The 23,063-nt window shown below is 39.3% G+C and overlaps 1 protein-coding gene and 1 long non-coding RNA gene across 5 annotated transcripts in view; one reads left to right on the top strand and one right to left on the bottom strand.

The window, feature by feature from the left end:
* Positions 1-13,748: 13,748 nt before the first annotated feature.
* LOC309873028 lies at positions 13,749-18,585 on the bottom strand. Its single transcript, XR_014316151.1, has 2 exons — positions 17,952-18,585; positions 13,749-16,295 (listed from the first exon to the last, which is right to left on the bottom strand). It is a non-coding gene; the product is annotated as an uncharacterized lncRNA (long non-coding RNA).
* GLYAT (glycine-N-acyltransferase) overlaps positions 16,112-23,063 on the top strand; it is a 26,293-nt gene continuing 19,341 nt past the window's right edge. The window contains exons 1-3 of one of the 4 annotated variants that reach the window (XM_082747802.1): positions 16,192-16,282; positions 16,711-16,734; positions 18,603-18,781. Coding sequence is in view for 1 of the 4 variants with exons in the window: in XM_082747799.1 (XP_082603925.1) it covers positions 18,834-18,836 (3 nt within the window). In the remaining 3 variants the exon portion in view is untranslated. Of the gene's footprint in view, positions 16,283-16,710; positions 16,735-18,602; positions 18,782-18,815; positions 18,837-23,063 lie in introns of those variants that run through there. The other 3 variants (XM_082747800.1, XM_082747801.1, XM_082747799.1) reach the window with 3 other exon arrangements.

Below are 23,063 nucleotides of genomic sequence, written 5' to 3'. Positions count from 1 at the left end.
GTGTCCTAGCCTGTCCTTAAATATTAGAAACCTCTGAGAACCAAGCTGAGGGTTCAAATTTTCTTTCTCCCTTCTTTTTCTCATTTATGATACCTGCAACAATTATAGAAAAGATTATGCTTTATATCCTTTTTCTGGACCTACTATCTAGCTGAATCCAGATACCCAAAGATAGTGTTGTGGGAAGGCATGAAAACACAAGAGACTCAGAATGTAAGACTTTTTAGTATAACTGATTTGCCAGAAGGAAGAGGGGAAGAGCTCTCCATACCAAGGTTGTAGACGATCACAAGTCTATTTCCTTAAGACACCAAAGTAACAAACCATCACATTCATAGGTGTACAAGCTAAGGTCCCTCTCTAAGACATCAAGGGAGGAGGGATATTGTCACTAAAGTAGTTATAGGGACCTCGTGATACTCAGAAAGAGAAAAAGATTCCTCATGATACCAGCTGGAAAGGCAGGATTACATGTCATGCATGAGATTGAGACACTGCCTCCTGGTGTGCAGCAGGAAGAGGAATATGGATGCTGTATTCATAAGTTACCTAATTTCACAAAGGCTATTTAAAAGTAATGTTAAGTTCTTCCTCAATTTTATGGAAACTTTTTTCTTTCTTTCTTTTTTAAAAGATTTTATTTAGTTATTTAACACAGAGAGAGAGAGAGAGAGAGAGAGAGAGAGAGGAAGAGAGCATAAGTAGGCAGAGCAGCAGGCAGAGGAGAGGGAGAAGCAGGCTCTCTGCTGAGCAAGGTGCCCAATGTGGGGCATGATCCCAGGACCCTAGGATCATGACCTGAGCAGAAGGCAGATGCTTAACTGACTGAGCCACCCAGACGTCCCAAAGTCTTTTTTCTTTAACCATGACATGGAGCACTGCTTTATTAAAAAGATGGTTTCCTTACAATAGTCCCTCTGTAGAAATATAATCTACAGATTTATTCCTCTGTATTAGTCATTAGGCTCTACTATGTCTTTGTGGAGATGGTCTTGCTCACCATCACTGTAGAACACATTCAAAGGAGGTGGACGTGGTCTGGAGAGGAACAAGAAGATTCTCCTACTGCATATGATAGTCTGATGGTTTTTCCAATCTAAGTCACAAACCACAGGGTTTTCTTTCCTCACCTTAATGCAGCTCTTCTGGCATTTATTGACATCCTTTACTTATTCTCCTTGTGAATTTTATTATTTCATTTAAGATAAACTTGAAATGGATAAAAGACCTCAACATGAGGCAGGAAACTATCAAAATCCTAGAGGAGAACATAGGCAGTAACCTCTTTGATATCAGCCACAGCAACTTCTTTCAAGATATGTCTCCAAAGGCAAAGGAAACAAAAGTGACAAGTCAGCAAAACAAAGAGGCAACCAATGGAATGGGAGAAGATATTTGCAAATGACAACTACAGACAAAGGGCTGATATCCAAGATCTATAAAGAACTACTCAAATTCAACACTCAAAAAACAGATAATCATGTCAAAAAATGGGCAGAAGACATAAACAGACACTTCTCCAAAATAGACATACAAATGGCTAACAGACACATGAAAAAATGTTCATCATCATTAGCCATCAGTGAGATTCAAATCAAAACCACATTGAGAGATGCCAGGTGGCTCAGCTGGTTAAGCGTCTGCCTTTGGCTTAGGTCATGATCTCAGAGTCCTGGGATTGAGTCCCACCTTGGGATCCTCGCTCAGCATGGAGCCTCCTTCTCCCTCTGCCTGCTGCTTCCCCTCCTTGTGCTCTCTCTCTCTGACAAATAAATAAAATCTTAAAAAATCAAAACCACATTGAGATACCACCTTACACCAGTTAGAATGGACCAAATTAACAAGACAGGAAACAACAAGTGTTGGAGAGGATGTGGAGAAAGGGGAACCCTCTTACACTGTTGGTGGGAATGCAAGTTGGTGCAGCCACTTTGGAAAACAGTGTGGAGATTCCTTAAGAAATTAAAAATAGTGCTACCTTATCACCCTGCAATTGCACTACTGGGTATTTACCCCAAAGATACAGATGTAGTGAAAAGAAGGGCCATTCATACCCCAATGTTCATAGCAGCAATGGCCACAATTGCCAAACTGTGGAAAGAACCAAGATGCCCTTCAATGGATGAATGGATAAAGAAGATATGGTACATATATACAATGGAATATTACATCTTCTTCAGAAAGGATGAATACCCAACTTTTGCATCAACATGGACGGGACTTGAGGAGATTATGCTGAGTGAAATAAGTCAAGCAGAGAAAGTCAATTATATGGTTTCACTTACTTGTGGAGCATAAGGAATAACATGGAGGACATTAGGATAAGGAAAGGAAAAGTAAATTGGGGGAAGTCAGAGGGGGAAAGGAACCATGAGCGACTGTGGACTCTGAGAAACAAACTGAGAATTTTGGAAGGGAGGGGGGTGAGGGGAATGGGTGAGCCTGGTGGTGGGTACTAAGGAGGGCACATATTACATGGAGCACTGGGTGTGGTGCATAAACAATGAATCTTGGAACACTGAAAAAAATAAAATAAAAAAGTTATTTATACATCTAGCTGGGTTTAATACTTATCTTTAAGTATATAGATCTTATCCTAAACATTCAAGTTAAAGGACTTTGGTAATTGATTGAATCTTATACTGATTCATATTCTTAGGACTGTACAACATGTGAGTGTACTTAAAATGATAAGTAATTGAATTTTTTATATTTCATAGGGCTTTTCAGGTTGTCACAAACTATGGGTATCATTCTACTGTTCCTCTTCTTTGATTTAGAAAATGGGTCCTTAACCAAAGGATGAAAGTTATTACCAGGGTACAAACAGGAGTTCTCTGTCTCCTTAGAAAATACAAGTCCACCTCATGTATGCCGTATTCCTGCCTCAAAAGAACCACCTGAATCTAGACATGAGAAAACAAGAAAACAAATCCAAATTTACAAAATACCTTGCCTGTGAACAGAAGTATCCATTTCATGAAAGAAAGGAAAGGCTGAGAAAGCACTGAAAATTATAGAAGTCTAAAAAACATGATGATTAAATGAATTTCATGAACCTAGAGTTGGTCCAAGATCAGATAAAAACATAGCTTAAAAAAGGGGGGGGCAGGGAGCAAAAAAAAAATCCCTATAATTGGAACAATTGACAAAAATTTGAATATGGATTATGTATTTGCTAATATATTATATAAACCCTAAATTTCCTAGATTTTGTCATAGCATTATATAAGAAAACACCCTTGTATCTAAAAGATACATCCTGAGGGGCATCTGGATGGCTCAGTTGGTTAAGTGTCTACCTTCGGCTCAGGTCATCCTGGGATTGAGTGTCCTGGGATTGAGCACCACGTCAAGACCCACATGAGGCTCCCTGCTTCTCCCCCTCCCTCTGCCTGCTGCTCCCTCTGCTTGTGTGTGTGCTCTCTCTCTCTCTGTCAAATAAATAAACAAACCTCTTTTTTTTTTTAAAAAAAAGATTTTATTTATTTATCAGAGAGAGAGAGAGGGAGAGAGAGCGAGCACAGGCAGACAGAATGGCAGGCAGATGCAGAAGCAGGCTCCCTGCCGAGCAAGGAGCCCGATATGGGACTCGATCCAAGGACACTGGGATCATGACCTGAGCCGAAGGCAGCTGCTTAACCAACTGAGCCACCCAGGTATCCCAACAAACCTCTTTTTAAAAATAAATAAAGCCCAGGGCCAGACGGCTTCCCGGGGGAATTCTACCAAACATTTAAAGAAGAATTAATTCCTATTCTCCTGAAACTGTTCCAAAAAATAGAAATGGAAGGAAAACTTCCAAACTCATTTTATGAGGCCAGCATCACCTTGATCCCAAAACCAGGCAAGGATCCCACCAAAAAAGAGAGCTATAGACCAATATCCTTGATGAACACAGATGCGAAAATACTCAACAAAATACTAGCCAATAGGATTCAAGAGTACATTAAAAAGATTATTCACCACGACCAAGTGGGATTTATTCCAGGGCTGCAAGGTTGGTTCAACATCCGCAAATCAGTCAATGTGATACAACACATCAATAAAAGTAAGAACAAGAACCATATGATACTCTCAATAGATGCTGAAAAAGCATTTGACAAAGTACAGCATCCCTTCCTGATCAAAACTCTTCAAAGTGTAGGGATAGAGGGCACATACCTCAATATCATCAAAGCCATCTATGAAAAACCCACCGCAAATATCATTCTCAATGGAGAAAAACTGAAAGCTTTTCCGCTAAGGTCAGGAACACGGCAGGGATGTCCATTATCACCACTGCTATTCAACATAGTACTAGAGGTCCTAGCCTCAGCAATCAGACAACAAAAGGAAATTAAAGGCATCCAAATTGGCAAAGAAGAAGTCAAATTATCACTCTTCGCAGATGATATGATACTATATGTGGAAAACCCAAAAGACTCCACTCCAAAACTGCTAGAACTTATACAGGAATTCAGTAAAGTGTCAGGATATAAAATCAATGCACAGAAATCAGTTGCATTTCTCTACACCAACAGCAAGACAGAAGAAAGGGAAATTAAGGAGTCAATCCCATTTACAATTGCACCCAAAACCATAAGATACCTAGGAATAAACCTAACCAAAGAGACACAGAATCTATACTCAGAAAACTATAAAGTACTCATGAAAGAAATTGAGGAAGACACAAAGAAATGGAAAAATGTTCCATGCTCCTGGATTGGAAGAATAAATATTGTGAAAATGTCTATGTTACCTAAAGCAATCTACACATTTAATGCAATTCCTATCAAAGTACCATCCATCTTTTTCAAAGAAATGGAACAAATAATTCTAAAATTTATATGGAACCAGAAAAGACCTCGAATAGCTAAAGGGATATTGAAAAAGAAAGCCAACGTTGGTGGCATCACAATCCCGGACTTCAAGCTCTATTACAAAGCTGTCATCATCAAGACAGCATGGTACTGGCACAAAAACAGACCCATAGATCAATGGAACAGAATAGAGAGCCCAGAAATAGACCCTCAAATCTATGGTCAACTAATCTTCGACAAAGCAGGAAAGAATGTCCAATGGAAAAAAGACAGCCTCTTCAATAAATGGTGCTGGGAAAATTGGACAGCCACATGCAGAAAAATGAAATTGGACCATTTCCTTACACCACACACGAAAATAGACTCAAAATGGATGAAGGACCTCAATGTGCGAAAGGAATCCATCAAAATCCTTGAGGAGAACACAGGCAGCAACCTCTTCGACCTCAGCCGCAGCAACATCTTCCTAGGAACAACGCAAAAGGCAAGGGAAGCAAGGGAAAAAATGAACTATTGGGATTTCATCAAGATCAAAAGCTTTTGCACAGCAAAGGAAACAGTTAACAAAATCAAAAGACAACTGACAGAATGGGAGAAGATATTTGCAAACGACATATCAGATAAAGGACTAGTGTCCAGAATCTATAAAGAACTTAGCAAACTCAACACCCAAAGAACAAATAATCCAATCAAGAAATGGGCAGAGGACATGAACAGACATTTCTGCAAAGAAGACATCCAGATGGCCAACAGACACATGAAAAAGTGCTCCATATCACTCGGCATCAGGGAAATACAAATCAAAACCACAATGAGATATCACCTCACACCAGTCAGAATGGCTAAAATCAACAAGTCAGGAAATGACAGATGCTGGCGAGGATGCGGAGAAAGGGGAACCCTCCTACACTGTTGGTGGGAATGCAAGCTGGTGCAACCTCTCTGGAAAACAGCATGGAGGTTCCTCAAAATGTTGAAAATAGAACTGCCCTATGACCCAGCAATTGCACTATTGGGTATTTACCCTAAAGATACAAATGTAGTGATCCAAAGGGGCACGTGTACTCGAATGTTTACAGCAGCAATGTCCACAATAGCCAAACTATGGAAAGAACCTAGATGTCCATCAACAGATGAATGGATCAAGAAGATGTGGTATATATACACAATGGAATACTATGCAGCCATCAAAAGAAATGAAATCTTGCCATTTGCGACAACATGGATGGAACTAGAGCGTATCATGCTTAGCGAAATAAGTCAAGCAGAGAAAGATAACTATCATATGATCTCCCTGATATGAGGAAGTGGTGATGCAACATGGGGGCTTAAGTGGGTACGAGAAGAATAAATGAAAGAATCTGGGATTGGGAGGGAGGCAAACCATAAGTGACTCTTAATCTCACAAAACAAACTGAGGGTTGCTGGGGGGAGGGGGTTTGGGAGAAGGGGGTGGTATTATGGACATTGGGGAGGGTATGTGTTTTGGTGAGTGCTGTGAAGTGGGTAAACCTGGTGATTCACAGACCTGTACCCCTGGGGATAAAAATATATGTTTATAAAAAATAAAAAATTATATTTAAAAAAAAAATAAATAAATAAATAAATAAATAAATAAAAGGTAGACCCTGAAATATTTAAGAGGAAAAGTTTATGAAATGTATTACTTTTACTTTTAAAAGATTTAGCAAAAAAATATTAAAAGTAATTATATATGTAGTTGTATGTAAAGCAAATGGTTCAAATGTTAGTAATTGATAAATCCAGGTGAAAAATAGATAAGTTTGGGGAACGTGGGTGGCTCAGTGGGTTAAAGCCTCTGCCTTCAGCTCAGGTCATGATCCCAGGATTCTGGGACCAAGCCCCGCATTCGGCTCTCTGTTCAGCAGGGAGCCTGCTTCCTCCTCTCTCTCTGCCTGCCTCTCTGCCTACTTGTGATTTCTGTCTGTCAAATAAATAAATTTAAAAAATAGATAAGTTCTAATTATATAATCTTGCAATTTTTCTGTAGGTTTGCAATTTTCTTTTTTTTTCAGCTTTATTGAAGTATAATTGACAAATAAAGTTGTTAAATATTTAAAGTTACATAATGGTGACTTGATACATACTCTGTGAAAGGGTTCCTACTATCTAGTTAATCCACCACCTCACATATTTATCATATGTGTGTGTGTATGTGTTTGTATGTGTGTGTGAACATTTAAGTTCTACTCCCTCAGCAAATTTCAATTATGTAGTACTGTTAACTACAGTAACCATGTTTTACATTAGTTCCTCAGACATTACTCATCAGATAGCTGAAAGTTTGTATCCTTTTACCAATGTCTCCTTATTTCTCCCATCCCCCAGATCCTGAAAAACACTTTTCTATTCTCTGCTTCTATGAGTTTCATTTCTTCCTCCCCACCCCTCACCTTTTCTTTTAAAGATTTCCACATATAAGGGATACAATGCAATATTTGTGTTCCTCTGTCTGGCTTATTTTGCGGGTTTCTGATTATCTTGTCCTGCATGTGGCTAGTGAGGAGAATATCCAAAATCACTATTTTGATACTGTTTTAGTAGAGCCATTTATTCTACTCTCTAGCAGCATTCTATTAATCCTTATTTGGAGTGTGTACATGGAGGGCAGAGCAAAAGGATCCTGTACATTGTCATGTCCCAATAGCACAACTGAACATCTTGATATCCAGAAACAATACACATGCAAAAAGAAAATTATGCAACATCTGTGGAAGTTTATATAGCAGAAATGGATCAAATTTAAGGTAAATCAGGAAAAAAATCTGCAAAACTGTATCCAATTTCTGAAATTTTATCATACATAACAGTCTATAAACTAGATTAAAATTATAAATATTGAATATGACTTTTTTCCTAAATTGACAAGATAAAAGAAAATTTGGCATGTTATTAACTTGTTTCAAGTTGTAGTATGCATGTGAATCATTTGTATTAAGACAAGATTATTTTGGGCTACTTCAAATGTTGTATTCTATTATGTGTGAGAAGGAGTTTTATAGTTAATACCAGCCATTATTCTTATACCAAATGTGGAACTTTCATACAATTTTATTTTATTTATTTATTTTTTAAGATTGTATTTATTTATTTATTTGACAGAGAGAGACACAGTGCAAGAGGGGACAAAAGCGGGGGTGGTGGTGGGAGAGGGAGAAGCAGGCTCCCTGCTGAACAGGGATCATGACCTGAGCTGAAGGCAGACGCTTAACGACTGAGCCACCCAGGTGCCCTTATACAACTTTACAAAGGATAACATTGCCTTCTATGCACTAATGTTTTGTGCAGTTTCATAAATAAAGCTTCAAGAGGTTGACTTTACCCTTTATTGCCTCTTGTTATAAAATCCACCATTCTAAGAGTTTAGAAAGTAAGCAGAAAGAATTTTGCACTGTCATCAAATATGACAGATAATACATTTTTAAGGTAATAAATTTTTCTGTCTCCCTTAAAAAGGCATTTATTTGAGAATAGAACAGTGCATGATTAATTTATAAATACACTAATCTACAGCTCTTTCTATGTATACTTTTTGGCATATATATTTTTCACTCCATGGTATTTTCCAAAACAACATTCTCACATCTCAATAAAGCTAAACAACAACAAAATTCTCACATCTGTAATGAATTAGTGTAACATAGATACAATTATCAGGAAAGATAGACACAAGGGATGTACTAACTGTAGAAAAAGATATAGAATTATCCAAGTTGATGCATTAAGCAAGAAGCAAGATGACCTAAAATTCTGCTCATCTAAGGTGGCATTTTTATGTGACATCTGTGATTGTCATCACAGCACTGGGATTTTCTGGTAACTGAAAACATAAAATAGCACAGATTCTGGTAATATTATATAGCTGATTATTTTTTTCTGAAAATGACTTTATTCTATCCAAAATTTTTGAAGGATATTTTCACTGGATATAGAATTATATGAATTTTTTTTTCTGTATCACTACTTATGATGTTGTTCCAATGCATTATAACTTGAGTTATAATGATGAGAAGCCAACAAAAATTTTATCATTGCTCTTTATATGAAATACAGGGGTGTTTTGGTCTCTGATGGCATTGTCCCCCATTTTTTAAAATTTATTTTCAGCGTAACAGTACTCATTGTTTTTGCACCACACCCAGTGCTCCATGCAATCTGTACCCTCTCCAATACCCACCACCTGGTTCCCCCAACCTCCCAACCCCCGCTCCTTCAAAACCCTCAGATTGTTTTTCAGAGTCCATAGTCTCTCATGGTTCACCTCCCCTTCCAATTTCCCTCAACTTGTCAATTATCATATGGTTTCACTTATTTGTGGAGCATAATAAATAGCATAGAGGACAAGGAGAGTTAGAGAGGAGAAGGGAGTTGTCCCCCACTTTTAATATTTATTTGCCTATTCATTTATTTCTCGCTAAAAATATGAGCTCTTCACAAATATTTAAGTGTCTATTATTGTACCTTATTATTATCTGTAAGCACAATATTGTACAGCAGAATTCTAGAACTTTCTCATCTTGCATAACAGACATGTTATATCCATTCAACAGCAGCTTATCATTTTTCTATTTTCCCAGCTCCTTGGTAACCACCACTCTACCTTCTGCTTCTATGAGTTTGATTATTTTAGACACCTCATGTGTGGGCTCATGCTTTGTCTTTTTGTGATTGGCTTATTTCATTTACCACAATGTCTTCAAGTTTAATCAACACAGGACTTCCTTCACTTTTAAGGATGAATCATATTCTGTTTTATGTATATGCCACATATTCTTTATCCATTTTCTTTTCTTATTTATTTATTTATTTATTTATTTATTTGTCATAGAGAAGCGAGAGCAAGCACAGGCAGACAGAGTGGCAGGCAGAGGCAGAGGGAGAAGCAGGCTCCCCGCCAAGCAAGGAGCCTGATGTGGGACTCGATCCCAGGACGCTGGGATTATGACCTGAGCCGAAGGCAGCCACTTAACCAACTGAGCCACCCAGGCGTCCCTCTTTATCCATTTTCTTTACCTGTCAGTGGATACTTAGGTTGCTTCATGTCTAGGCTACTGTGAATATTATGCTGCAGTGAACATGGAATGCAATAGCTATTCAAAATCTTGTTTCCAATTCCTTTGACTATATACCCAGAAGTAAGATTGCTGGATTATATGGTATTTCTATTTTTAATTTTTAGAGGAACAGTTCATATGGTTTTTCATATTTTGTATGTTGTGCTTACTAATATTAATGACCTAGATACAATCAGTCAATATTTTAGATACCCCAAGCTATTGCTAGTAGATTAATTTACAGAATTAAGGGATATAACAACTATAAAAAACCAATTAATAGCCATACCTCCAATTTATACTTCTAAAATGAATTCTGATCAAAAATATTCTAATATGCAAAAAAGAATATTCTAATATACATGGAATATTACTCAGCCATAAAAAAGAAGGAAGCCTTGCTATTTGCAACAATATGGATGGAGCTAGAAAGTATTACGCTAATTGAAATAAGTCAGTCAGAGAAAGACAAATATCATATGATTTTACTCATATGTGGAATTTAAGAAACAAAACAAATGAACATGGTAGGGGGAAAGAGACAGGCAAACTAAAAAACAGACTCTGAGCTATAGAGAACCAACTGATGGTTACCAGAGGGGTGAGGGTGGGGGATGGGTTAAATAGGTGATGGGGATTAAGAAGGGGACTTGTGATGAGCACGGAGTGTCATATGTAAGTGCTGAATCATTAATATGTATATCTGAAACTAATATTACACTGTATGTCAAATAACTGGAATTTAAATATAAACTAAAAAAATTTTAATAAAAATTATCTCAAAATAACTATAAATAGGGACATGTGGATGGTTCAGTTGGTTAAGTGGCTGACTCTTGGTTTTGGCTCCAATCAATCTTATGGGTTGTGGGATCAAACTCCAAGTCAGGCTCTGTGCTCAAGAAGTCTGCTTGACATTTATCTTCCTCTGCCCCTCCCCCAACTCAGGCGCTCTCTCTCTCTCTCTCTCTCTCTCTCTCTCTTTCTTTCCAATAAACAAATAAATCTTTAAAAAATAAAATAACTATAAATAAATATCTAGGATAGGGTTGCTATAACTCTACTTATGTAAATATCATTACTTGATTTAATCATATGAATCAGTTCAATCTCAAACGATATTTCCCTTTGTCAATTTTCTTTTTTTTAGGATTTAATTAATTAATTAATTAATTGATTTAAGGAGGGCAAGAGCAGAGGGAAGGGCAGAGGGAAAGGGAGTGAGAATCTCCAGCAGACTCCACACTGAGTGTGGAGCCCTATGCAAAGCTCCATTCAACCCTGAGATATTAACGTGGGCCAAAACCAAGAGTCAACTGCTTAACCTACTGAGCCATCCAGATGCTCCTCTCCTTGTCAATTTTCCATAATATTTTCTTTTTATAGATACTAAAAGTCAAATAACAAAGAGACTCAACATTTGAAACCATGAATAATAATTCCTGAAAATGAAATAAGAATTTGGACATTTGAATATAGAAAAAGCTGGGGATGAAATAATAGGCTATTACACCAACATTTTCAATAATGCACATTTTACAAGCAACATCTAAGTGAAGTAAATTGTTCTTGTCCTGAAAGAGGAGGTAGAAATATTCTTAGATGTGTACCTGATATGGTCTGTCATGTCAAAACCCAGAGAAATAAACTGATAGCTCCACTAAAGTTGATCACTCTCTTGAGAAGTGTCTGACATCTTAGCACCTGTAGGACTCTGGCTTTTCTGTGCCAATCAAGGAAAAAGACTTCTTGTCCTCTGGGGATCTTAGGCCATTCCAAATGTTTGACTGTCCAGTACTCTTAGTGGACTACTTCTGCTCACAAAGAATCTGAAGTGAGGGACGCCTGGGTGGCTCGGTCGGTTGGGTGTCTGCCTTCAGCTCAGGTCATGATGGAATTGAGCCCCACGTCTGGCTCCTTCCTTGGCAGGAGCCCACTTCTCCCTCTCCAACCTACTTCTCCCTTGTTAGCCTGCTTCTTCCCCTGCTTGTGTTCTCTCTATGTCAAAGAAATAAATAAAATCTTCTAAAAAGGATCTGAAGTGAAAAAACCTTCTTGAGAGTATACATTATACCTGGTGGAATGGATTCTTGATAATGGGTGATCTTACCCATAGAAGATGGACATGTTGGTTGGTTATATTATATTTATCCTTTAATTTAGCTGCCAAAATAAGTAACTCAGACCATAACACACACACCCCACTGAAAGAATCAGTTAAAACTTTATGGTCCAACTAGTTATAAGTAATAAATAGCTTTGGATTTTTTATTTTTTGCTATCACCAACTCTTCATGTAGTTTCTAGATTGATACCAAAAGTAAGGCAGAACAATCCATATCTAAATTAAGAAAAGATAACCTTAATTACGCTTTTGACTGAGATTTAAAGAGCACGGGTTTCACCCTAATGATGAGGAAAAGCTGGATAAAAACTACAAAATCATAATTTTTTGGAACTCACTAAAGAACGGAGGGCACAGGACAACTGAGTAGGCTGAAAACCAAGAGAGAAAAGAAATAACACATAGACTGTCTTACCTGTGGCAGAACACAAGAAGAACAAAGTGGCTTCCATACCAACAGGTTAGAAATTGGAATTTTATTAAATTGCTGAAGATTGAATGTGTAGTGTGACAGTAGGAAGCCGCTGGAGCTCCAGACACAAGAGTCCTATCCACCTACAGATGTTCTCCATGGGCCTCCCTCAGGTGTTGACATTAAAGACTGGGGACAGATTGAAGACCGGGAAGTGCCTTCCTTGATTTTGCAGGGAATGTATCTGTGGGAAAGGCATACAATGCAACCCCTATCTGGGCTCTCTTCTCCAAAACTCTTAAACTGCTAGAAGAGCAGTAATAACTCCTGCCAACTTCAAGGCACTGTTGCTGGAGGGAAGTAAAACAAATAAAAGCCCACAACTCCTGGAGAGGGACAGGAAATTGTCCTGAGCTCAGTATCCTATTTCAACATTAGTAAATCTATGCTACCACAGGGAGAATGGTAGGAAATACACTTCCATGCAATTTCGGCCATAAAGATGAAGCTAAGGTTCTTGGCCATGAGGAGGAGGGACAGGCATGCTGGGGAAGAGCCCCTCTCAGGCATGGAGGTCCTGCTTAAGACTGGAGGCCAAATCAGGACAAGAGTGAATTTGCCCTGTTCCCACACCATCAGCCTGAAAAGTACCAAGTGACAAGCTTTTTCTCTCAGATACTAAGTACTACCACTTCCTTCAACAAGTGTTCAAGAAATATGGGCTTCAGAAAATCTTTCTTACTTTCATGGTTTAGAGCTATCTCCATCACGGGAAAGAAAACAGTTTGGGACATTTTGAAAAAGTAAGTCTGGTTTTGTCTCATCTGCTTTAACTTCCAAGGTCTCTGGCTTGTCCAACAGAAACATCTATCTTCCACTCCAAAATCAACTCTTGTAAAGACAGAAGTGATTTGCCCTGATCCATTTCTTCTGTGATAAATCATATGCTGGCAATCAGCTGCCTAAACATATCTTGGTATCATTTTATCATGTGTTTATTTGGGGGAAGCAGGAGTTCCAGACTGAGGCAAGATTCATCTAACACAGTGATGTGAATATGTATACACAGGAGTATAGGATAAACTCATCAGAAAAGTCCAAAATGGGTTTTGTGGATTTAGTGAATTAAGTAATTCAGTAAGAGTTTTTTGAAGGAGAGGTACACACATTTCTTTAGTAGAACAACACGGGAAAATTTTTAAAAATTTTTCTCTCTGTCATTTCATAAATATGAGCCTCATGAAAAAGGACTAAACCTAGAGCACCAGAAAAGAATTATTTCCACTAACTATCTGTACATGCATAATTAATTGTATTCAATTACTCTCTTTATTTTTTTTTTTAAGATTTTATTTATTTATTTGACAGAGAGAAATCACAAGTAGTCGGAGAGGCAGGCAGAGAGAGAGAGAGGGAAGTAGGCTCCCCGCTGAGCAGAGAGCCCAATGCGGGACTCGATCCCAGGACCCCGAGATCATGACCCAAGCCGAAGGCAGCGGCTTAACCCACTGAGCCACCCAGGTGCCCCACTCTTTCTTTATTGAATAAGATATTTACATATGCTTATCATGCATCAGGAACTTCTTTAAGCAATTATTGTCTAAGCCATTATAATTATGTATATCTAAATGAAGAAAAGATGTAATTTCATTTCTGCTTATTTGTAGGGTTTTGAAAGCTGGAAAAAAGCATTGTTCCTGGGCACCTGGGTGGCCCAGTTCATTAAGTGACTGCCTTCAGCTCAGGTCATGATCCTGGAGTCCCAGGAACACACTCCATATTGGGCTTCCTGCTCAGCAGGGAGTCTGCTTCTCCCTCTGACCCTCACCCCTCATCCTCTCTCTCTTTCTCTCCCTCAAATAAATAAAACCTCAAAAAAAAAAAAAAAGCATTGCTCCCACACTGATGATAAAAAAAGGCTGGATAAACTACAAATCATACATCTTCTGAACTCACTAAGGATCTACAGGCACAAGGCAACACACCACCCTGAATTCCAATTAAAGAAGGGCACCTCTTCAAAAAGAGAGGACACACAGACTCACTTATGGCAGAGCAGGGGAATAACTTAATATTTCCTCAAAACCCTGAAGAGTGAGTGCCATATTTACTCCTCTTTCTAGATACAAAAACAGAAGCATGGGAAGAGGAAATAATTTGTCCCAGGACATCTAGTAAGGAAGTGGTGTGGTCAGGATCTCAACCCTGTTGATTTAGCCCAATCATCCTCCCTCTGAGCCACTATGTGATGCTGCTTCTGTCATCATCGCCTGGACCTGCACCCAGCACCCAGAGGAAAACACATAAATAGAAATAATGCCACTGCTCCTGAACCTTTCTCCTTGTATTTGGCCCCAAAATGTGTGAGAAGATTTATAACTGTATTTTCATAAAATAGAGCAAGGATAATAACCAAAGAGTTGAGGAAGAGCATGAAAAATTCTTGGTTACCTGATACAACAACATTTTTATCAGCTGGGGAAACCACCCAGAGAGGTTAAGAGACTAGTTTAAGATATGGGTGGTAGAGACCCAAATTTTGACTGACTGAGTGTTAAGGTTGAAAGAGACAGAGGCTTAGGGCTCTGGGGTCTGGGGCTGGGGCACAAGGGACACTACCCTTTTGTTGTAGTCAGCCTTTGTGAGATGTGGACTCTATAGAGACCAAAGCATCCACTCTGCTGATAGGGACAGAACAGTTTCAGTGGCCTCTGGTCTTGGAGAAAGAGTAAGGAATGCTTATAATGACGTCAACCTTATGAGATAAAATTGAGAATTGGTATTCTGGGAATCAAGACTCCTAGAGAGGGCAGGGAGAAATATGTGCAGACCTGTGTTCTGCTGTGTCCACGGACTGAAGGAGCACACGAGACTTTTCAACTTTCTCTCTCTACACTAGTCACTTCTGTCTCTGCTCCTCTGATGGGAAGGTCTCTTCTTCCCATCATAATGAAACTAACCACTAGCCTGGTGAACAAGGATAAAGGTGATGAGGACAAGGACCTAGAGAGTGTCAAACTTCCCTCCTTGGTTGTTTTACATAGAGTGCTGGCACTCAAAATATGTTTCTATGAACCATCCTTTTCTTCCTGAGAATGGTAGAACAAGTGCTAATGTTGGGGTAGCTGGCACTTTTCAGAGGGAAAAGGCTCTGGGTTTAAAATCTATCTCATTCAGCCACACCAAGCCTCAGTGAACTCCTCCATAATAATGAGACTAAGAAGTGTCCCCATTGAGGCATTGGGATGTTTAACCACAGCTTCAAAATGGGCAAGGGAGAGGGCACAGCTTATCCTTACAAAGGAGGATTCTAACAACTTGAGTCACTCCATGCAAATATTTTCTTCTGCACATGTGAAAGAAAAGAGACCAGATTCTGCAAATCAGACCTCATCCCTTTCTTTCTTATCACCCTGCTTTCATTGCAGGTACTTGGGAATGGGAAGAAGAGGTAAAAGGTGTGGCTTTTGCAACATGCCCCTCCTTCTGGCACCTGGTCTTTTGGTATCACCCAGCTTTAGGACTGCAGAATCATGGGGCCAAAGAGCAACCTGGTGTTTTGGAAAAAAGGAGCTCGGGTGGCACATGGCCAGCCTCTCCCCACTCCAGAGCTAGCTCCCTCAACAAGAGTGCCAGAGAAGAAGGGTTGGATTTCAAAAGAGCTGACACTCAGATTTTTTTGCTTATGTGCAAGGTCCACTACATAAACCTCCGCTCAGTAATTTCTGGAGGAGACAAACCTAAGCGCAGTCTGCAAGAGCCTGCTGAACTGACAGCACCAGAGGGAAGTTTCATCATCTAGGCATCTGCTCTTCTTCATTTGTTTCTGGGGACACCTGCAAGGATTGGTGTGGAGACAGCTTTCCAGGTGGGGACTCAAACTAAAAAGAAATAAAAAAAAATGATTGCTTTATAACCTCATTTCCACTTAAGTGAGACAAATCAAATATACCTAAGGAAAAGGAATAACTTAAGAAACATGTATCTGGTACTTAGTTTGTGAAGGATAATTTGTTAGGTAATATGAAAAATTCTTGAAGGTCTCTGACCTGCACTAATAAATAAATGAGGAGAGATTGGATAGTTGCTGGAAGAAGGGGGTGAATGGAGCCTTTAATGTGTGGGGACTGCATATGTTATCATATTTAATCCTTCTGCTTATATCACAAGGAGGTAGGGTTTTTTCCCCCTGCATGTGACTCACAAGAAGTTTGCTGTACTCAAAGTCAGAAAAGAAATAAGTAGTTAGATACAAGCATGCCTTGTCTGATTGAGCTTCTCTGTTGTACTTTGCAGATATTGTGATTTTTCAAATTGAAGGTATGTGGTGGCCTACATCAAGCAAGTATATGGGCACCATTTTTCAACAGTATTTGCTTTGTTTGTGTCTCTGTGTCACATTTTGGTAATTCTTACAGTATTTCAAACTTTTTCATTATTATGATATTTGTTATGGTGCTCTGTGATCAGTGATCTTTGCTGTTACATTTATAATTCTTTTGGGATGCCATGAACTGTGCACATATAGATGTTGAAGTTCATCACTAACTGGTGTGTGTGTTCTGACTGCCCTTCTGATGTCTCTCTCTCTCTCCGTGGGCACCCCCATGCTCCGAGACATAACAATATTGAAATTAGGAGAGTTAACCATACAATGACCTCTAAGTGTTCTAACAATATTGAAACTGGGAGAGTTAACCATACAATGACCTCTAAGTGTTCTAACAATATTGAAACTAGGAGAGTTAACCATACAATGACCTCTAAGTGTTCTAACAATATTGAAACTGGGAGAGTTAACCATACAATGACCTCTAAGTGTTCTAACAATATTGAAACTAGGAGAGTTAACCATACAATGACCTCTAAGTGTTCTAACAATATTGAAACTGGGAGAGTTAACCATACAATGACCTCTAAGTGTTCTAACAATATTGAAACTGGGAGAGTTAACCATACAATGACCTCTAAGTGTTCTAACAATATTGAAACTGGGAGAGTTAACCATACAATGACCTCTAAGTCTTCAGGTGAAAGGAAGAGTCATTTGCCTCCCACTGTGAATCAAAAGCTAGAAATGATTAAGCTTAATGAGGAAGGCAAGTCAAAAACCAAGACAGGTGGAAAGCTAGGCCTCTTACACCAGTTAGCCAAGCTGTGAATGCAAAGGAAAACTTGAAGAAAATAAAAAGTGCTACTCAGTGAACATATGAATAATAAGTAAGCAAAACAAGCTCATTGCTGATATAGAATACTTTTGTGGGCTGGATAGATCAAACCAGCCACAACATTCCCTTAAACCAAAATCTAACCCATAGCAAGGTCTCCCTTCAATTATGTGAAGGCTGAGAGAGGTGAAGAAGCCTCAGAAGAAAAGTCTCAACCTAGTAGAGGCTGGTTAATGACGTCTGAGGAAAGAAAATGTCTCCATAACATCAAACTCTAAGGTGAAGGTGACGCGAGCAAAACCCCTGCGTCCCACCAGGAGGTCGCGACGTGTAAAGAAGAGATAGAGAGATGGATATGATGTAACTCACTTGATCTTTATTGGGACGAGGTCCGCACCACTATCGTGGTCCGGTCACAGTCCGCTGAAGTTGTCCCGGAGAAGGAGACGTCGCCTCACAATCTAGACAGAGAGGTCACCGCAGAAGTTGAGACTGAGAGCCAGAGAATGGTCAGCAACAAAGCTGTCGGGGCGTCGGTAACATCGACGATGATGTCCTCCCGACTGGGAACTCGCTTCACCTTAGTCCAACCCGATGCCTCTTTTATATACTGTGCTAAGTCTCTTTCGAAAACACATTACATCACTTATTTTTCTCATGCTTGCACATCAAAAACACACACATGTCAAAAACATTTTTTGGTCTTTACGATATTTCGCATAAATAGAAAATATTTACAACTTTTTACTCCATACTAATCTTATCACTACACGCATATGGTTTAGGCTTACTTGCTATGTGGTATTTGCTACAAGGCTAGTTTGTTATCACTACACGCATATGGTCTAGGCTTACTTGCTATGCTACGAGGTTAGTTTGTTATCACTACACGCATATGGTTTAGGCTCACTTGCTATGTGGTTAGTTTGCAATTTGTTTCCGTTTTTCATTTAGTAGGAGTTTTCACTTACTATATATTATTTATTTATTCATATATTTATTACACTTTATTTATTAAAGGTTCGTACTCACTACAGAAGGGGCAACCGCTGAGAGAAGCTGCAGCAAGTTATCCACAACATCTAGCTATGATATTAATGACCGTGGCCTCACTCAACAACAGATTTTCAGTGTAGATGAAAGAGCCTTCCATTGAAAGAAGATGCCATCTAGAACTTTCATGCAGCTGCTGACTTTAAGTTAAAACCAATGTTCATTTATGTTCTGAAAATCCTGGGGCCCTTAAGAAGTATGGTAAATTGGGATACCTGGGCGGCTCAGTCGTTAAGCATCTGCCTTCAGCTCAGGTCATAATCCCAGGGTCCTGGGATTGAGTCCCATATCAGGCTCCTTGCTCAGTGGGAAGCCTGCTTCTTCCTCTGCCTGCAGCTCCCCCTGCTTGTGCTCTCACGCTGTTTCTCTTTCTCTCTGTCTCTCTCTCTCTATCTCTCTGACAAACAAATAAATAAAATCTTTGGTGGCTCAGTCTGTTAAGCATCTGCCTTCAGCTCAGGTCATGATCCCAGGGTCTTAGGATCAAATCCCGCATCAGGCACCTTGCTCAGTGGGGAGACTGCTTCTCTCTCTGCCCTCTGACCCTCCCCCTGATTGTGCTCTTTCTCACTCTCTGACAAATAAATATATAAAATCTCAACCACAACAAAAAATTACAGTAAATCTACTCTTCCTGTGCTCAGTAAATGGAATGGCACAGCCTGAATGATAGCACAGCTGTTTACAACATGGTTTATTGAATATTTTCAGCCACTGTTGAGACCTACTGCTCTGAAAAGAAGATTCCTTTCAAAATACTACTTCTCATTGACAGTTTCCCTAGTCCCCCCAAGAGCTCTGATGGAGATGGATAAGATTAATGTTGTTTTCATGCCTGCTAACACAACATCCATTCTGCAGCCCATGAGTCAGGCAGGGACTAATTCTGACTTTTAAGTCTCATTCTTATTCTTTAAGAAATAAAATTCATAAGGTGATAGCTTCCACAAATGGAGAGTCCTCTGATGGATTTGAGCAAAGTAAATTGAGAAACTTCTGGAAAAGACTCACCATTTTGGACTCCATCAAAGACATGCATGGTTCATGGGAAGAGATAAAAATATCAACATTAACAGTTTAGAAGAAGTTGATTCCAACCCTCATGGAGAACTCCAAGGGGTTCCAGACTTCAGTGGAGGCAGGAACTTCAGGAACTGCAGTTGTGCTGGAAACAGCAAGAGAACTAGAATCCAAAGTAAGCCTGAAGAGCTGACTGATTTTGCTGCCATCTCATGATACTTCAATGCATGAGGAGTTGCTGCTTACAGATGAGCAAAGAATGTGGTGTCTTTAGATGAAATTTACTCCTGGTGAAGATACTGTGAAGACTGCTGAAATGCCAACAAAGAATTTAGAATATTATGTAAACTTCACTGCCGGAGTAAAGGGGCGGGGTTTGTGAGGATTGACTCCAATTCTGAAAGAAGTTCTACTGTGCGTAAAATGTCATCAAACAGCATTACACGCTACAGAGAAATTGTGAAAGAAAGAGCCAATCAATGTGGCAAACTTCACTGTTGTCTTATTTTAAGGAATTGCCCTAGCCACCCCAACCTTCAGCAGCCAGCACCCTGATCAGACATCAGCATCGAGGCAAGATCTTCCACCAGCAAAAAAAACCACCACTCACTGAAAGCTCAGATGACAGTTAGCATTTTTTTTAAAACAAAGTATTTTTTTAAAAGATTTTATTTATTTATTTGAGAGAGAGTGGGAGAGAGGACGTGAGAGAGCAGAAGGTCAGAGGGAGAAGCAGACTCCCCATAGAGCTGGGAGCCCGATGCAGGACTCAGTCCTGGGACTCCAGGATCATGACCTGAGTCGAAGGCAGTTGCTCAACCAACTGAACCACCCAGGTGCCCCTAAACAAAGTATTTTTAATTTAGGTATGTACATAGGGTTGTCTGTTTGGTTGGTTTGTTTTTTTGTTTTTGTTTTTGTTTTTGTTTTTTACATAATGCTGTTTCATCATTTTGTTTTCTTCAAACAACTGACAGTAATTTGGGAGAGAGACAGAGGACACACACATAGAAAAACCAGGAACATGCCACCACTCTGCACATTGCCCAATATGTTAAAGCAGCAGGATCCAAACATACAGTGAGATCTTTGTGACCTAGATGTTTTTCCATAGAAACAAACTAATATTGGCTCATTTCTACAAGTCCAAATCTTTCATGACTACCCTGAAGAATCCACCTTCTTGAGGACCTAAGCTGAAAAGAAGTATTAGAGTCCTAGGAAGTCAAAGTGAACAGAGAACAACCCAGCAGGAACAAATGCCTCAGAGCTAAATATTTAAGTGTCAATAACTTCTAGCCAAAGACCATGTGGAACACACCTAGAAGCCAGCTGAGTCAAATTTATTGTCTGTTGCAACAAGAGAGACAGCATACCTTAAGGAAGTGTGGCACATCTCAGTAACTGTCAGGAGGGACTTGCCAGGTGATTTGGGGAAGGGTTCGAGGAAGCATGAGTTTGCTCTGCTTGGATACTGTCAGAAAGCATTCCAATTCTATTGAAGACTCTTGTCCTTGAAGCAGGAAGAAAGCACAGGGATAAAGAAGTGGCAGCCACTTGTTACCTGGGGAGAGGAGTACTTGACCATTTTTGCAGAGAAGACAGCCTTCTTGTTTTGTCCGTGCTCAAACATGACTGTGACACAGTCTCTTTTTTGTCTCCTTCCATCATGGCCACAGGATGACCTTGCCTGATGTTGTTGTTCTGTAAAAATGTCGTGTTTTAAGGTCTGCTTTTTAAAAAAATTCTTTCCCAAATTCATAAAACTCAAATTCCAAAGTGGAATGTGGAACTATTTTAGATAAATGACCTGTCATGCAGAAAGTAGCAGAGGGACAAATAAGTACAATGACTTTCTTTTTTTTTTATTTATTTTTTATTTATTTTCAGCATAACAGTATTCATTATTTTTGCACCACACCCAGTGCTCCATGCGATCCGTGCCCTCCCTAATACCCACCACCCGGTACCCCAACCTCTCACTCCCCCGCCACTTCAAACCCCTCAGATTGTTTTTCAGAGTCCACAGTCTCTCATGGTTCACCTCCCCTTCCAATTTCCCTCAACTCCCTTCTCCTCTCCATCTCCCCGTGTCCTCCATACTATTTGTTATGCTCCACAAATAAGTGAAACCATATGATAATTGACTCTCTCTGCTTGACTTATTTCACTCAGCATAATCTCTTCTAGTCCTGTCCATGTTGCTACAAAAGTTGGGTATTCATCCTTTCTGATGGAGGCATAATACTATTTTTTCTAAGATTTTATTTGTTTATTTGAGAGAGAGAGAGAGAGAGAAAGGATGACAAGGGGGAGGGTTCGAGGGGAAGGAAACTCCCTGCCAAGCAGGGAGCCTCATGCAGGACTCAATCCCAGGACTCCAGGATCATGACCTGAGCCAAAGGTAGTCGCTTAACCAACTGAGCCACCCAGGCGCCCCTAGACATCTTGGTAGCAAATCAAATGGCCACAAATATCTATCTATTTCTGGGCTCTCTATTCCATTTCATTGGTTTATTTTTCTTTATGCCAAGACTCCTCTATGATGATTACAGTGACTTTCTAGTAAGCCCTGAAATCATGTAAATTTTAGAATCTGTGACTTTCTACAAATAAGACTTGGGATGTTTTATGGCTAATTTGAAACTATAGATCAATTTGGGGGAGAAATGGTGACATACTAGCAATAATAAGTCTTCTGATCCTTTTTCCCTTTCCTGTATTGTTATGGAGAGTTTCATCTGCTGCATCTTCAATTTCATTGATCTTTTCTTTTGCAACATCTAATCTACTGCTAAAAACAGCCAGTGTATCTTTCATTTCAGGTGCTAAATGTTTTCATTTGTATAAGTTCCATATGCATCTTTTTTAATGTCTTCCATTTTTCTTCTCATGATCATGTAGTTCTTTATGTTCTTAAACATGAGGAGTAATATTATTATAGCTATTTAATGTCCTTGTTTGCTGTTCCAACAGCTCTGCATCTACCCATTTTTATTTCTTTAGGAAAGGAGAAACCTTATCTGCAAGTATTGCAAAGAGTGGGATAGACTCTTACAACAGGGAAGAGGCACTGTTGTAACAGAAAAACAAAACAAAACAACAACAACAATTTTGACCATAGGCCTAGCAATGTCTCCTCTGGGTCCATTTTTACTGTTTGTTTGTTTTTTTCCTCCTGCTTATGGATCATGTTTTCCTGATTCTTTCCATGCCTAGCATTTTTTATCGGATGCTAGACAATGTAAATCATAACTATGAATTGATAGACTTATAATGTTGTGTTTTGTTTTGGTGCATAGTTAAGCTATTGGAATGAGATGATCATTTCAAGACTTGCTTTTAGCCAGGGTAGGGTGGATTGAGAACAGACAAGTCTGAATTCAATCCTCTGCTGAGCATCTCACC

This window comes from Mustela nivalis (assembly GCF_964662115.1).
Source record: "Mustela nivalis genome assembly, chromosome: 9".
In the NCBI taxonomy this organism is placed as follows: Eukaryota; Metazoa; Chordata; class Mammalia; order Carnivora; family Mustelidae; genus Mustela; species Mustela nivalis.
Note: the sequence above shows the minus strand (reverse complement) of the source record. Positions and strands in the feature narration are given on the sequence as shown.